Below are 16,410 nucleotides of genomic sequence, written 5' to 3'. Positions count from 1 at the left end.
AAGGTACAATGTACAGTGTGGTAATAAAAAATTATCATTAGGAACACCTGAACTCTACATCTGTTCTTTAATATCTGAATTCACCCATTCCTACAAAGGCTAAGGGGCTTGGAGCTTCTAAGCTGGATGAATGAAAACCTACAAAGACACATTCATACAAAGTATTTCTTAATCCACTAGCAGTTTAACTAAGAAAAGGTTTTCAAGATGCTTTTAGTTTTTCAAAAATTTCACATATGCTTTGATAAAAGAGGGGCAGGGATAGCTCAGTAGGTAGAGTGGTGGCCCCATGATCGGAAGGTCGGTGGTTCAAATCCACTGAACGGCTACCCTGCGGTACCCCTGAGCAAGGTACTGTCCCTACACACTGCTCCCCGGTCGCCCAATGGCTGCCCACTGCTTCACTGAGTGAATGGGTTAAATGCAGAGAGGAATTTCCCCAAGGGGATCAATAAAGTATACATTCTTCTTCTAAAAGGAAAGATACAGTAGGATATAGGAATGTGGCTGCCTGTTTTCTATTGAAGATGACTGCATACTAAAAAACGCACCCAACTCTGTTTGCCCTTGGGTAAAGAAAAACAAAATGCTAGAAGAGCCAGTGCTCAGTAAGAAATATGGGATATCAGCACAGTGAAGACAATCATGTCAAAGAAATAATGCATCAAGCTTGGCTAAAAAAATTTTTTTAATATACTTAAAATATACTTAAAATATACTTTAAAAATACACAGTTAAAGTAAAAACCTTGTAACTAAAGATTTAAGACAGATAGTGGCATTTAATTTACTTTAGCCCAGGGCTCCTGTTACATTAATTGAATGGCCCAAAATAACAGGGAAATTTAAAAAAAACAAACAAACAAACCCAAAACATTACGTCAAGTATAAGAAAACGATCTGTACTCATGTGCAGAGTCATCTTTTTTTGAGCAAGAAAACCCCTATTCCACCACTATCAAATCGTGTTAACACGATCAATATACATGATTCCATGTTATGGTTTCAGATTTTCACTGCCACACATCCAAAGATGAGAGTAACTATGGTAATTTAGTCAGTAAGACAATTTAAAACGTGAACAATCACAGATAAACAACGAATATATAGAGCCAATTGCGCAACTGAGGCTGACGCTGTATTCTCAGCAAAGAGTCAAGTGTCTGGCAGCTGATGAACTGTCAATGAATCATAGCAGTATGTATGTACACCTGATAGCATTGTTGGTCAAGTGTGACTTAAAATTCCATCAACTGACTGATGCATGCAGAAGGAATGACATTAAATCCTCCTGTAGTTTCTGGGTATTAACAAAAATGTTGCAGGGTAAAAAACTCTATAGTTTCCTGTCAATTGCTAGCATGCCCTACATTTATAGGCTGTATGACTACAGAGCAGTAAACCCATAGAAGTTAAACAAGCCTGGTAAAACTGGCCATAGGCCAGGCTGTCCAGGAAATTCAGCCCATTGTTTTAGTGCAGTGTGAGCTCTTGACTGCAAGTATGTGATAGCAAAAATGTTCCAGTAACTGACATCACTTGAACAAAAACATAACTGACCAAAAAGCCTTAACGGGAGATATCTTGGATGTTTGCGTAATGTCTGAGGGAAACAAATTGATAAACTGAGGGAAAAAAAATTTGAGGAGCAACAATAAGGAGTAAGGAAGGACAATAAATCTGGAATCACTGAAAGGAAACACCAGTGACAGAAGATGGAAGAATTAAGGTTCCACCAACTGAAACTGCAACTGGACCTAATGACCTACTTTCCAGAGGATTTATCCATTTATCTAGCTGGACAGTAATTTTCCCTCTGTCAAAACAGTCATGCAAAACATCAACAGCAGTATTCACAGCCTCAGAGCAACACCCAAACCTCCACCCGCCCAAATATGAAACCTTTGTATGAATACAAGCATTTGCATTGTAGGTACAAAACCACCCCTCTGGTACAGGCTTAGCAGCCTATGCCTCTGAAGGAGTGATCACCATTCCAGCCCAGAGAAAACACTAAGTGACAACAAGTTGTCTCAAAACATCCTATTTTGTAGGGTAAAGACCCTACAATAATAAAAAGAAAACCCCTAGGCAACCCCTTATGACCAAGCACTTGGTGACGGTGGGGAGGGAAAAACTCCTCTTTAACAGGAAGAACCCTTTAGCAGAACCAGGCTCAGGGAGGGGGCACCCATCTACTACGACCATCACTATGGAACATCACTAGGACCAGGGAGGAGTTCAGGATCATCTGATCTAGCCCTAAAACGTCCGGACTTTACTGAGGTACTTTTGTTTTGTTTATGCAGCGCTCTCTCTATGTACATTATATTTATATTTAACTTACTTTGATTTTACTATAGGCCATCATTTATCATTTAACTTTTTTTTTGTAATTAAAAAAAAAAGAATGAAAAAAAAAAGAAAAGGTTGGCATCAGTAGGTGGTGGGCAGGTAAAGGCCATGACATGCTGATGTACAAACTGAATAAAAAGACAAAGCCAAAGTCTAATACTGCCTTCAAAAGGGCCACATGAAACTCCTTAAAACAAATAGGCAAAAACAAGGTCCAGTCTGGAGCCAGCATGCTACAAGCCTGCCACAACTGTGCACAGTAATTTGAGAGCAGTTTGGGTGGGGTGCAATCTTTTAAGAACAGAATCGTTTGCAGTTAAGATCAAATTTAACTTGCTTGAAATCCCCCTAGCTCACTTTATAGACGCACAAAATTGATCGGTCTATAGAAATCCCCACTCTAGCATGTCCTATACACCCCAAATTGTGTCCAGGTAAAGCGTGACGCACTCAATCTCCACTGCATGCACTGTGTACAAAGCACTGCTTCCCCTTTCTGAAGTGTTTGGGTTTTGCCAGAATTTCTGCCAACACTGAGTGAAAGCCATCCTTTATGTCCTTGCTGAATTCAATTTTTGAATTCCCATTTTTGCTTCTACAGCTGCCAAAGCTACATTCCGTTTGGTCCGCTATTATCCGTGAGCTGATTTCAGAGAGGTACAAGGTAACCAAGCTGATTCGACATGTTCCTTCAGCTTGAGAATTATTTATCACAGGTTCCCACCAGAGAAGTTGGTGGTACAAGACCCTCAGCAGTGGGGCTGTGCAACATGGTCAGGGACATGAAGATCTTCCACATACTCCAGGCACGCCTTTCCCTTGCTTTGTCAATGAAAGTTAAACGAAAAAGGGACGACAACACATCACACCCTCTTTTGACTGTTACTTTAATGAGCTCTCTGGTCTGTGTCATGTCTTGCTCATACTGTCACTGGGAAAGTACCCAACTGTCTCCAGAAATCCCGTGCAGTGAGGTCAACTGAAATGGTGTCAAAATAACTCTTTCATTTTTAAGTGACTTTGTGTCAATAGGAACTTTAAACAACGTATTTCTCCCCTTATATTTAGTTGCCTTTAGGATATTTACAAATTAAATTAAATAAATATTCTTGGGTCAAAATTAGTGACTGACTAGATAAAGAAAACAGCAGCGATATCAGACAGGGACTTTCCAAACAGTAATAACCCATCAAGAAAAACTGAAAACAATCGAAAAACTAAAATGACCAACATAAACTATACTAAAATATCAATGTCTTCCAGAATAACCATTCCTAGTATGTTTAATTATTCTGGATGTAGTTACTGACCCTTTTATTCTACTTGTACCTAATCAGTTTTATCACAGTAATAGCACAACATAGCTCTTTCAACTGATTACTGAATATGCATAAATGTATCTTCTGAGACTTATGGAAGAATAACACTATGTTGAGTGATTTTAGTTTAAAGGTGTTTGAAGCGGACTTCCGGATGGTGAGGAAACTGGTTGCAGCATAATCTTTCAGCTCCTGGGCGGTCTGGTTACCCCTTGAAAATTGACATGTTATAACACAACTAAGAATATTCATAGTTGTATGCCAGGGGGTAACAAGAGAAAGAAGAGGAATTCGGCAAGAAAGTGCGGAGGAAGGAGTTTTTTCACCGAAAGAAGTTGCCGGTGCTAGCAAGCTAAAGCTACACGGAGCTATGGAGGCAATTGAAGCTAACATTGTCGCTGAGCTGAAAGAAGTCCAGGATAATTTGAAAAGACAAATAGCGGAAAAGACTGGACTTGTGAAAACAGAAATGTTGGAGTTTAGGAAAGAAGTGGGGCAACGGCTCGACGAAATTGTCACGGACATGAAAGAGGTAACAAGCAGGATCGAGGAGGTCGAACAAAGAGTAACCGAGGTGGAGGAGGTCACAGTCGATCTTAAAGACGTGCTCGGCCATACTCTCCAGTTACAAGGGGACCTCCAGACACGTCTGTCTGACCTGGAAGCCTGTTCTTGCAGGAATAACATACGTGTTCACAGGATACCAGAGGGTGAAGAAGGGGACAACATGCTCGAATTCATGGAGAATTTTATAAAGAAGGAACTGTCTCTCTTTGACACCAATCTGGGCATACAGCGGTGCCACCGCTCACTCAGCCCCAAGCCACCACCGGGCTCCAAACCCAGGTCTATCGTGATTCATTTTTTGGAATACAAGACCAAGGACTTGGTTCTCCGTTCTGCGTGGACCAAAGAAGAAATACTGCTGAATGGGAGACGTGTGTATTTTGACCAGGACTACCCCAGTGACATTTTAGCTAAACGCAAAGAATACAACACAATCAGGAGGATTTTAAAAGAGATGGGGCTCCGCTTCCAAACACTGTATCCATCGAGACTGCATGTGTTTTATGAAAACGGGCCCGTGATTTACAACAACGCGCAAGACGCATCTGACGACCTGAAGAAGAGAAGTTGATGGAAAAGGGAGCGGACGACCCAATGCCACGCATCCCCGTACCCAAGCCGAGGACGCCCTTCTGGGAAAGAGTGAGCGGGGCGCCGCGGCGGACCCGGGAGGTCTGTGAATTACAGGTGAATTGCTGTAATTCACCTATTTGATTTGATTGTACCATAAATGGATGTGTCTTTTTTTTCTTTTCTTTTTTTTCTTCTAAATGCGTCTTTGCTAGCCTAGATGCTCTGTACTTGTTATGGGTCTGAATGTTTTGTAAAAAAATATACAAAACTACCAATAAAAATAAAGTGTTAAAAAAAAAAGGTGTTTGAAGCAATGTGAAGGACAGTTAACTACAGTATCTCAAAAGCAGAGTGGAAAATGCTGCTTCGAGGCAAAGGACGGCATAAATAACCTAACAGGCCTAAAAATAGACAAAGGAAAAAATGCTAACGATAATGCCGAGGATCGGCTCTATCGGGTCCCTACTCTAACACTGACACTAAGGTCAAGATGGAGCCCTCTGGCTAAGATGTGACAAACAGCTGAAAGCCATGTTAAAAAGTGTCACCGTTTGCTATTTAGTTGCATTAAATGCAGCATCTGTGGAAATATTTGGTGTTCTCTTAACAATGTAACATGACATCGAGGTCAAAGATCACGGTGACTGCCACGCAAATTATCAGGGAGTAAGAAAAAAAAAGTTGCCAGATCCAGGCTCTTTCACAATAATAGTATTATTATCACATTTTAATTGACTTTGAATTAAAAACAGATATCCAGTCAAATGAGAAGAGAAACCAATACAGTGCTTACTGAGTATATCACCCCTCACCCCACCCCAAAAAAGAAAAAAAGTTCTTAAACTATATAGATAAACAACCACTGAAAGGTCATCTGTCTTCCTTCTTATTTGTTAAAATCTGAAACTTAAGCAGAGTTTAACATTAAGTTTGCAACTGTATTTAAAACCTTCATCCATTAATAAACAACCTTAACATGTGGGGAATATTGTTAAAATGTTTCTGATCAATACTACTACAGTGGCTGCTTTTATTTTCTACAAACTAAACTCAAGCATGTAGTGCTTTAAATGTATTTTTAAATTTGATATGTTTGATAGTATCACTTTGAAACCTATGGAATAAAGTTTTTGTTCAGAATGGCATTCAAAGAGTGAAAGTCCAACCATACAATTTAAAAAAACAACAACTGCAAAGTTAGTTTTTCCTCACCAGCTCCCTACAGGTTAAATAAAAAGCCACCCAAAAATGTTCTTTCTGTGAAGAAATATTCTGCATGACCCTGACTGAATAAAGGTTAGAAATTACCATAGTGTTCTCAAAATCTAAATCAGTGACTCAAGCTAAAAAGGACATGACCTTTATACAGTAAGAGTGAGAAGGGAACCAGTATCACACCAAGTATTTCTGTTCTACTGTTGTTTGTAAAACTGGTACAACATAGTTGTTCCTCGTGTCACCAATCTTTGACCTCAGGCTGAGATAGGGTTTACCGCCTACCTTGTGCTTTTAGTGAGCAATCCCATTAATGCTTTCCTCAGTGACATTTCTATCCAAATTTGTCACAATTAGAAAATTAAACTCTTACAGTAAACCTGAAAACCTTGATTCATGAAATGTGATGAGGTCTCTGTTAAAATACTTGGTGTAGCATGTCACTTCCAGCGGATGCCATCGGCCAGCTGGACAGAGGGCTGCCATAGTTTATACAGGATGCCTGGAGTATTCTTACTCATCTTTCAATCTGTATTTGAGAGGAAGGAGGCGTGGAAGCAGCAACTGGAAGACTGAATAGTTGAAAATGCAATAGTGAGCCAAAGGGGGAGGTTCCTTAATTTCTTCTTTTTTTATTTTTGGTCCCTCCTCAACTTCCTCTCTGGGGTGACCTACTTATCCTGCAGATATGTCTGCAGTGTGAAACAACTGTAGGGGTTCATTAGTGGGTGAATAAAGGTGAACAAATAAAAATTCTCAGTCAATTATAGCACAGATTGCCTTATAGGTTGAAAAAGCCAGGGCCACTTCATTAAAATTTCAAAGACAGTTTTCAGGCAAAGTTGCTGCATATCCTGCAATTGCTGCCTTTGGTCAGAGTGAAATCAAACTGCAGAAGAATTTAAGATTTATTTACATCTACATAATCTCTAAAAAAAATGTATGTATTAAAAAAAAAAAGATTTACATGTTTATTTGTGTGTGTATATAAAGAGCATTAAGGCATGGGACTACAAATGTGACTATTTCATTTTAATCATGTTAGAGATAAACTGAAGGTCCTACAAGGGGAAACCTGCCTGGCTCGTTTCACCAGCAAGCAGCCACAAGATACGCTATTGCTCATAGCTGGCACTCCAAATTCTTAACAAATATGTTCCAAGCTTTATTGTGCATCAATGACTCAAGTATTAGCAGGACGCCAATTAAATTAACTTCTTGGATCTCTACTCCTTTCTTAAACAACTCAATCTTAAATCTCATTGTAATTGTTACGTTAAATATATGCACCTCTAGTATCATCAAATGCCCCTAACACTGGACTAATGAAACTAGGGTAAGATAACATATCTAAATAAAATAATGTGTGTAAACATATACCACCCAGTGTTACCATCTCTGTACATCTTGAAGGCATGCTAACACCTGGATGACCGTGGGACTACATTAAAAACCTCTGACGTGTAAAGGGGATTTCAGCTTCTCACGTACAGCTGAAGTTTCTAGCTCTGAAACTTCTGAGGTGGCAGTGGAAGGAAAAAGCTAAGAGGGCCAAGTGAACAAAAACCTAACTAGAATTCAGTTACATTTATGGGTTTCATTACTAATGAAAGCAAAAGTATTACGATAAAACCCAAAATGTTGATTCTGTTCATCTGGACATAGCATTTTCAGTGGGAGAAATATTTCGTCACCCATCCAAGTGACTTCTTTAGTCTCATATTGAGATAAAAGATTTATTTTTTTTCTGTTTTAGAAGCTGTATCTTTGTTCCGTTTTTTGTTTCTGTCCTTCCATTGCTGCAGTTCACTTTCACTCTTTTCTAAAACCCCAAACTGACTTCTCTCTTAGTAGGTTGTGGCAGATTTAGCTCAACTAAAGACAGAATGACAAAAAGAGACTTTAACAAGAATAGTACAACTCAGCTGTTTGGAAACGCTTTTGCTGCTCCCTTAATTTCCCAAAGGGTCGCCACAGCGGATGGATCTGCATATTTGGCTTGGGAAGTGACAGACCCCGAAACCCCCCCTCTTCTGAATAATTCAACATAAATTTACTGGGTAAGATGTTATGTTCACTCAAATTGCCGATGTGATACTAACTGAGAGCTCAAGAAGAAAATAAAAATGTTACTATGAACAACCTTAGTGGAAAGTTCAGGGGCTGCAAGAAGTCTGTCTTGAGGTCAAATTAAATAAAAAAAAATAAAAAAAATAAAAAAAATCACCACTAAATGCAGTTTAAACCACAACTAAAAATGTATCCCATCTTATACTGCACTAACACCCAAGTATTATACATAAGATATTTGAGATTTAGGAAAGTAAAATGTGAGAAAGCTGAAAGAGAGTGGGAGGTGGACTGATGGTTTACAAGCAGGCCTTGGCAGGTCAGCCTGCAGGAGATTCCTCAGTGAGGAATTTGACCCATTTTACATTCAGGCAAGCATTCAAAAAAGGAATGCATTGAGCATGCGTGAGATTGTGTGAGAGGGGGAGGGGAACTTGCCCGTAATCTTCACATTGTTCTGAAACCAGTGAGCATGTGTTACTGTGGTTCTCTCCGCAGCCGTGTGAGTCCTACTGCTCTCATGGCAGGGTAAAGCATGACAGTGAGAGCAAACATTCATGTGGTGAATGAGGTTAAACTTTGCTCTGGGCTATATAGCTGCTATAACTGGACAGACAGCAGAACAAATTTTTTACAAGCCAAAAAAAAAAAAAAAAAAAAAGGGGGGGGGGGGGGTAAAACAAGTCCACTCAAAAGTAGGTCAAAGGTCAGATCTGTGACTAAGAACGCTGAATGTTAATAAAGTCAACTTAAATATTCCTGCTGTTGCCATTATTAGCCGAGTAGTAGTAGCAGTAGTAGTAATGGAATTTCTGAGATTTATAATCTTTTATGTAATTTTAGTCAAAGCTTCAAAAGGTCCCATTATCTGGGAGTAAAGTGATGTTTCAAGAATCTGCTCAGTTGCATTTTCTATATTTCTACACTAGATACCAGAAACTAGATTTAGATTTTCTAGCAGTATCCTCTAACAGTGTGAACAGTAAGTGTGGAAAATCATTATCATGACTACAACAATTCTGCACACATTTGGTCAAAAGGTAATTTCCTGTGTTCAAAGAGGTTGTCATAAAGGAATAATCATTTATCAAAGAAGCACTGATAGCACCAAATAACTTCCCAGTCTCTTAGAGTGAAGTCAAATCAGGAAATGGGAAGTTTTCTTTGGCTGTTTTGATGAAAAATGTAGAGCGAAACAATCAGGAAATGCTGGCTATGCTTGGTTGAAAGGAAATGATAGTAGCTGCAGCTCAGGTAACAGGGTGAACGGAAATTATTTTGACTCATACAAAAAATAATACAAAAACAAAAAAAAAAGCGGGGGGAAACGTTTTCATACCTGCAATTCACACCAAGCCACCTCCACAGTGGTCTCGGTGTCCAAGCCCTTGTAGACTGTCTTGAAAGAGCCACGTCCAATTTCTATGTCAAACTTCAGGAACCGTCCATCAGGTGATGTGCCCACTGCTTTGGTTTCAGCCTCCTCGATGTCTTCTTGGACTTTTTTCTCAGCTTCCCGTTGCTCTGCCTCTGCTCGGGCTCTGGCGTCCTTATCTGCCTCCTCTCCTTCCTCGTGTTGTACCTTCACCTCAGTGCCGCTTTCAGGTTCAACTTGAATTGGCAATTCTGTTTCCAGGCTGGGTGTCGTGTGAGCTGCTACTACTGCCTCTCCATCACAGATGTCACGCACTCTAGCAGGCTCTTGCTGTGAAGGCACTACAGCCACCCTGGCTATTTCTATATCTTTTCCTTCTCCCTCTTTTCCATCATCCACAGACTTCTCATTTTGAGATAAACTTGGTTCAGTCTTGGGTGAGTAAGTACCAGCAGTCTTTTGCTGCTGGAGGACTGCTTCCTGTGGCTGAACCAGCTGAGACGTAGGGATGGGGATCTTGCTGGGTAAAGGAAGGGCCAAAGCTGTGGCATTAGAATCACTGATGACACTGCGACGTAGAAAACGGTGTTCAGGGTTACATCGATCGCGTTCCATGGTGTGATGCCGGCGTCTCACTTCCACTGGCCGACCCTCACCAACCATCGAATCTGAACCAGAACTAGGGGCATTTCCACTTTTCTGAGGGGGAGCCAGGAACTTCACCATTTTGTCGTCTGGCTTTTCCGACATCCCACCACCCACACTAAGAGTTAAGGAGGTACGATAACTGAAAAATTAAAATAAGGATATTTTCATGCTTGCCATTTTGGCTTATGTAAGCAATATCTAGCTGTGCTTCAAAAAGGAAAAAAGAGAAAGATTTACAATGTCTATCTCCAGCTCTCCCTTTTTATTGCTCAAAGACTATCTTTATAAATATATTTCGGGGACTGAAGGTGTAAGACGAGATGCGTTCTCTTACAAATGGAGAGGGACTGAACACTGCAGCAGAACACAAAGTGCTGATGTTGATATACAGGTCTCTTTAAGTCCACACCATCCATCCTGTACGACACAGGGTGCAGCTTCGATCAAGCATAAGGAATCACTGGTGAGGAACAAACACACACAGCCTACAACAGGCACAGGCACTAAACTCCCCAGTCCAGGCAAAGGCGGGATGAGCTGACAGTCTCAATTTGTTCCAGTCCAGTATTACTGCAAGAGAAAATACAAAACAAAAGCTTCCTGACATGTTTTGAAAAGTAGCCAAAATTATGTCAAATGTCAACAAGACTTGTGAAAATCTAGTCTAATCTAGTCTTGCAGACAGAATTTACAGTGTATACAGTTTAACAAAAGTTTAACAACTCTGTTTTAGTGCTAAGTACAGCTTATAGACCAGAATCTAAGAATTAAAACATGACTTCATTTACAGTGCAATACACTTAACCACCAGATCATTTATGGTTTAGAAATAAGATCTACACTCAAAAGATTTTCGGTCTTACCCTAGCACATGTGACACATGGCAAATTTCCCTTTAAAGTGGTATTGTTCAGCTGTGCTCCATTAAAATACAATTCAACTGACAGGTTAACTAAACACAAGCCATTATCTATAACTACTGCACAGCAAAACTAAGCATTTTAACTATATGACAAGGGACGCGACAAAGACATTTGATTCTGCACCTGAGATTTGTTACAGAATGCAAGCAATGTTTTCAATATAAGCGAAAAATATTATTAGCATTTTTAATGTCAATTAATATTGTCAGAAAGGCTAACGCAGTTTATAATACACTTCTTAAAGCCGCATAAGGCCATAAACATTTTTACTGTATCCGCAAAAGACAGGGGCCATCTAGCATTTTATGACAGCAGTGGCAGCTTGGCATTCCTCTCCTGCTTTAATCATGCAACCTTGCGTTGAAAATTTTGTTACTTATTCATCTTTATCCTGCCACGGCTGCAGCCATTACCTGACCAGGCAACCATAATGTCAGAACTAAACCGGATAACGTTGGCTGTAATAACATTCAGAAAAATAAAACAAACGGCTGCGCAAATTAACACAATATAAGTCGGAGTTAATTTAATCCTCTCATGCACACACATCTGTCCTCATTGCGTATGTGCGACAGCACATCAATTTGAAATAGCTACAGCGACTTTCTCGTTCAAAGGGAGGAGGAGGAGAGGCTCTTTGTTAGCGAGCTAACGAGTACGGCTAGCAAACAGCTAGTTAGCTGGCGCTGGCTAATCCTTAACAGGGAACCGATAACCGACAGTGACCAATTTCCGCGTCACGTCTTTAAATATATTCCCTTTTAATAATTTACAATTTCACATTACTGGCACCACTCTCGTCGTTTTAACGCCGCTGTAAGCGTTAAAAATAAGCTATAATTCGCAACTTTACCATATTCGGGTCCCGTTTCCATTCCCGAGTGGTTAACATCACACCGGATGCGCTAGACCGGTGTAATAGGTTGAACAGCTACCAAAGCAATGACTGTTACCCATCTACTCAAAGCTAGCTAGGCGGGTCTTTCTTGTGGCCTAACGCGCTTAGACCCGCCTCCTGGCTGCTCCATTCAATTTAACGCCATCTGATAACATTAGCGCTTGTTTGTTGTTGTTATTACGCAGTTAGCAATTTTATTTTGTTTGTTTGTTTGAATTTGTTGACTCAAGTCAAATATCTATAGCTGAGTGGTAGACTATCTTACGTTATTTAAAAAATAATTTCTGTTTGATAATGATAAGCTGAGTTTAACTCCTTAGCGCTTGTGAGTTTAATATTGCTAGTAGCTAGCAGGTTAGCTCGCCAAGCGCTAACGTTGAGCTGTGCCGGGTGGCAAATAGCGACCTACCTCAATAAGACAAGTGACGGTCAGTGGCGTTTCAGCGGTCCTCACAGCGATAAAAAACAGAACACAGGTAGATTACACGTGTAGCTAAATGTCAGGTAGATACGTTCCCCAGTGTGAGAACCGAAGCTGCGATTATTGGGGCTCGCTTTTCAAATAAGCAGCGCAGTTAGATAGAGAAACGGTTTCAGCACAAAGCGCCTGCGCCGGCGGAGAATGACCTCATAACCATAACACACACACACGCTCACAAACCGATCGCTTTGATGCTGTTACATTTGCTTTTTATTTTACAATGAAACTAAACGATATAAGCCTTAAAATCATACGTAATAAGCATATTCAAAATTAATTAATGATTTTAAATTAATAAAAAGACTTAGGTCAATATGGACAACTACACAGAGGGCCCCTCAATAAATGAGCCCATTTCTGAAAGGTTAAATGGAGGGAAGATAAAGCGGACTAATGTGCACCCTTGAATTTAATGAGCTGGATCATTTTATTGAAACGATTGAGCCAGCCCCCACGTTGTTTTGTGTTATGGGTATTACGGTAAGAGAAACTAAGGTCTGGTTTCAAAATTAAAGGGATTTCCAAGTCAATCTACTCATTTAGTCCGTCATTAATGATATATGTAAATCATAAATGAAATCTAGAAAACAAAAGCAAAATACTATTAAAACAAATATATTCCAAATTTAAATAGAAATAATAAAATATGAAAAGTATATGCTGTTTTAACATAATAATTTCACTTTAGATCCACAGTGCACACCCCAACAGTGTTTACCACCTGGGTCAAGTCAGTCTGAAATGAACGACAAAAGTATCGTCCTTTGAAATTTGATTACCCACGGTTCTTGACTAGAGTTTTGTTTTTTGTTGTTGTTGGGTTTTTTTTAAACCTGCATTCAGATCACCAGTATATAGAAAAATCCTCTTGTCAATGTTTAATTCCAATTTTGAGCCACAGTACATATCCTCTCATTATTATACAGTTAATATCAGGTCAATTTGACAATCGGTCTGTGGAAATAGCAAGTTTCCTTATAATAGCATTTTAAATTCATACAAAGATAGCTCATATATGACATCTCTGAAGGCCTTTACTTTGAAATCCAAAATCAGACAGTCTTGACACTGACAGAGTTACACAGTGAGGGTGCATACTATTGATCTAAAGTGAAATTAGTCCAAATAAGTCTGTGGAAACAGTTTAATTTTTATGACTGTGCATGTTGTTTGAAATTTCCTGATCTCTTTGATCTGTAATTAGATTTTTTTTTCACATCAATTTCTGTATTTCATTATATGTTACGTCATCGATGATGGCCTAGATCTCCAGAAAAATGACAGATTAATGATTGGTTATATCTTTTGTATACATGTATTTTAGAGATAAATATAGACTATCTTCTTGTCACATGTGTTACCTTAATCTTTTGGCAGTTTTAAACCCTTTTAGGAATTTATTTCCCTCAGATTTTTCAGCCTTGTAGACAGAATGACAGACTAATAATAACAATGATGATGCAACACTTCAGGAGATTATCTTTATTATTTTCACTCACCTTTGTTAAAACTGTGTTTTTGTCCATTTGTGCAACCATTTATTTGCTATAACAATGAAAATAAATAAATTTAAAAAAAAAACAGTTAGAAATGAGTAATTAAGTATGATGCAATCTTTTATATTTTAGCTTCTGATGTGTAACATAATTCAATGGATGTAAAATTATTACCATGTCAAATATGTGAAATAAAATAGAGAAATTATTACAAACTTGAGCAATCATGACCAATTCTTTATCAGGCTTTAGGAAATATGTAAAAGGAAGTCACTGTGGTGTTTTCTTTCAAAATAATAGCCTTTTCATACAATCTAATGTAGTTTATCACATTTACAATTGTAAAATTAATTAATTAGTAAAAATAACACGGTGTTTATCGACAGTACTTGACCGTGGGGATGAGAACTCCTGTAGTGCTTGGATCTCTATAAATTGATGGCTCAAGAAGGTGTAATTGTTCAATTAACATATTATTTTATTTGAACATAAAAATAAATTGTAACACCCAAAGCATGTGTGGAGTGCAATATTTCTGTAAATGTTAGGGACAGAAAAATGGAAATTTCCATTTCCATTTCCATAGAAAGGCTCACAAAGGAACAATGGACCAAAATATGTTTTAGTACACAGAAAAACACGACTTATCCCACACACTTTCATACTTCTAGTTGCTACTATATTTAATAGTTCCTTTTATATTGTTCTTGTATAAATTAGCCTATATTCCTAAATATGTAGTAATAAGTCTAGTTATAATAGAGATTTGTTTCAGCTTTTGTGGTCACGTTTGTCCGTGAGCTAAAAGAGACATCACACGATATTTCCTGGGGACATTCCAGGTAATTTTGGGGGGAATATAAACCCACAAAGTATTCTGTTTTAAGGGATTTTATTCTCACTAAAATGGTTATGACCTGTAAGACTTTTCAAAACATTTTGCTAAATAATATAAACAGTATAAGCTCTATACGTAAATTAAGTTGTAATATTCAATCTATACATTTACCATTTACATTGTCCTAAACATCTCTTTTGATAAAGAAAGAAACAGTCTGATCACTAGTCTTTTGTTACAATAGAAGCCTATAAAGTGCTATATTTAATTTTTTAACCATAATGGGTAAGATGAATTGAAGAGTTGCAATTTTCTTTTTTATTAACGTTTCTTTATTAAAACATTTCCTGCAGGTATGCCCTGCCCCCTGCTGGTGATTACTCCCCAAATTTACCACATGTATTTGCTTTCATAAATTTCACTCGAAATGAAAATGCTCTGTTTATCATCACCCCATCATACCTTCATATTTGAATAATACTTGTTGTTAATATCAGGAGGACCGATTCTTTATCAAATGGTGGTAAACTACTTTTTCTTATTATTATGTGATTGTTCATTGCATTTAAGTTCAAAATACTCCCCTCACCTCTGACTTCTGTCCTTATGTTCATTTAAAGCTTTGTATTTTTCGATATGTCGGTAAATTTCTTGCTGTCCACGTCCCCTCGTGAATCGTGACCGCGCTTTTAAAATCCAAGCGTGGCGAGGAAGGCCGCCGTGAACGCGCGCAGGAGGCTTGACGTCACTGAGGCGCCCTGGCTCTCCTGAGCCGCTGGTACTGCTGGTGAAAAGATGGGAAAATCTGATAGACATTTATCGAGGAATTAACGTAAAATGAACGATTTTTGCAGCTGACTTATTTTTGACAGAGGATCCACTATTAGCAAGGATTTGGCTTCTACCAGACAACGACAAAGGTAGTTTGTTCGGAGGGTTTTTCTCCTCTGTGGCTATTGTGTTAGCGAGAAAAAAAGGTTCTTCTTGACCACATAAATTGGATATACTAGCCTCCATATGTAACGGCGAGCTAACGTTAAGCGTTTGTCGTATTTCCCTTTCTTTTATATTTAGCAGTATCACAGCTACATATATGTAAACCGGTGAATGAATAACCGTAGCTTGAAATGAAAAACCGTTGAGCTGAGGAGAAGGAAAATGGATATGGTTTGATATGGGTGTCTCCAAAGCAGACACCGTACGGAGTCGATGGGATTGTGCAGAAAAAAAAAGCTTTGATTCCCGTTAAACGTGTCACATTTTGACGACACTTACGATTAACTTGTCACATTAAACATCTACCCAGCTATCTGACAAACTGTTATTTCCGTTTGTATACAAATTTTCACGCTCAGACATTTTCCCCCCCACAATGTCCAGCATGGACAGTCCCCTCCTTCCCTCCCTTGCTAGTTTTAATCCATAGCGATAGCAAATTAGAAGAATGAATCGGAGAGCCAGCATTTATTTTGGTGGCAAAATACACAATGGAATATAAAACTCAGAAGCTAACAAACGGGGTTAAAGCGTCATTAAAGGCACAAGTGTCATGCTTTACTGTTAGCCGGCGTGTTAACGTGACATTAGCAGTTAGCAAGGCCAAACACACTCAAGATAAATGTCTGTGGTGGACATATATACATACATATGTAT

General features: G+C 38.8%; 2 protein-coding genes across 11 annotated transcripts in view; one reads left to right on the top strand and one right to left on the bottom strand.

Moving 5' to 3' along the window:
• Positions 1–12,565, bottom strand: part of LOC102295397 (serine/threonine-protein kinase WNK1) — a 28,569-nt gene extending 16,004 nt beyond the window's left edge. For 3 of the 5 annotated variants that reach the window (XM_005934161.3, XM_042225686.1, XM_042225687.1), the window contains exons 1-2: positions 12,352–12,565; positions 9,438–10,691 (exon numbers count right to left, since the gene is read on the bottom strand). In XM_005934161.3, coding sequence (XP_005934223.1) covers positions 9,438–10,223 — 786 coding nt within the window. In that variant the 5' untranslated portion in view covers positions 10,224–10,691; positions 12,352–12,565. Of the gene's footprint in view, positions 1–9,437; positions 10,692–11,897; positions 12,331–12,351 lie in introns of those variants that run through there. The other 2 variants (XM_042225685.1, XM_042225684.1) reach the window with 2 other exon arrangements.
• A 2,905-nt stretch (positions 12,566–15,470) lies between these two features.
• LOC102294782 (ELKS/Rab6-interacting/CAST family member 1) overlaps positions 15,471–16,410 on the top strand; it is a 20,894-nt gene continuing 19,954 nt past the window's right edge. For all 6 annotated transcript variants that reach the window (XR_316550.3, XR_001336748.2, XM_005934159.3 and 3 more), the window contains exon 1: positions 15,471–15,677. The gene's annotated coding sequence lies outside the window, so the exon portion shown is untranslated. The remainder of the gene's footprint in view (positions 15,678–16,410) is intronic.

This window comes from Haplochromis burtoni, unplaced genomic scaffold (assembly GCF_018398535.1).
Source record: "Haplochromis burtoni strain Fernald_Lab_line unplaced genomic scaffold, NCSU_Asbu1 Contig_179, whole genome shotgun sequence".
Taxonomy (NCBI): Eukaryota; Metazoa; Chordata; class Actinopteri; order Cichliformes; family Cichlidae; genus Haplochromis; species Haplochromis burtoni.
The sequence above is the reverse complement of the archived record's forward strand: the minus strand, read 5'-3'. Positions and strand labels throughout refer to the sequence as shown.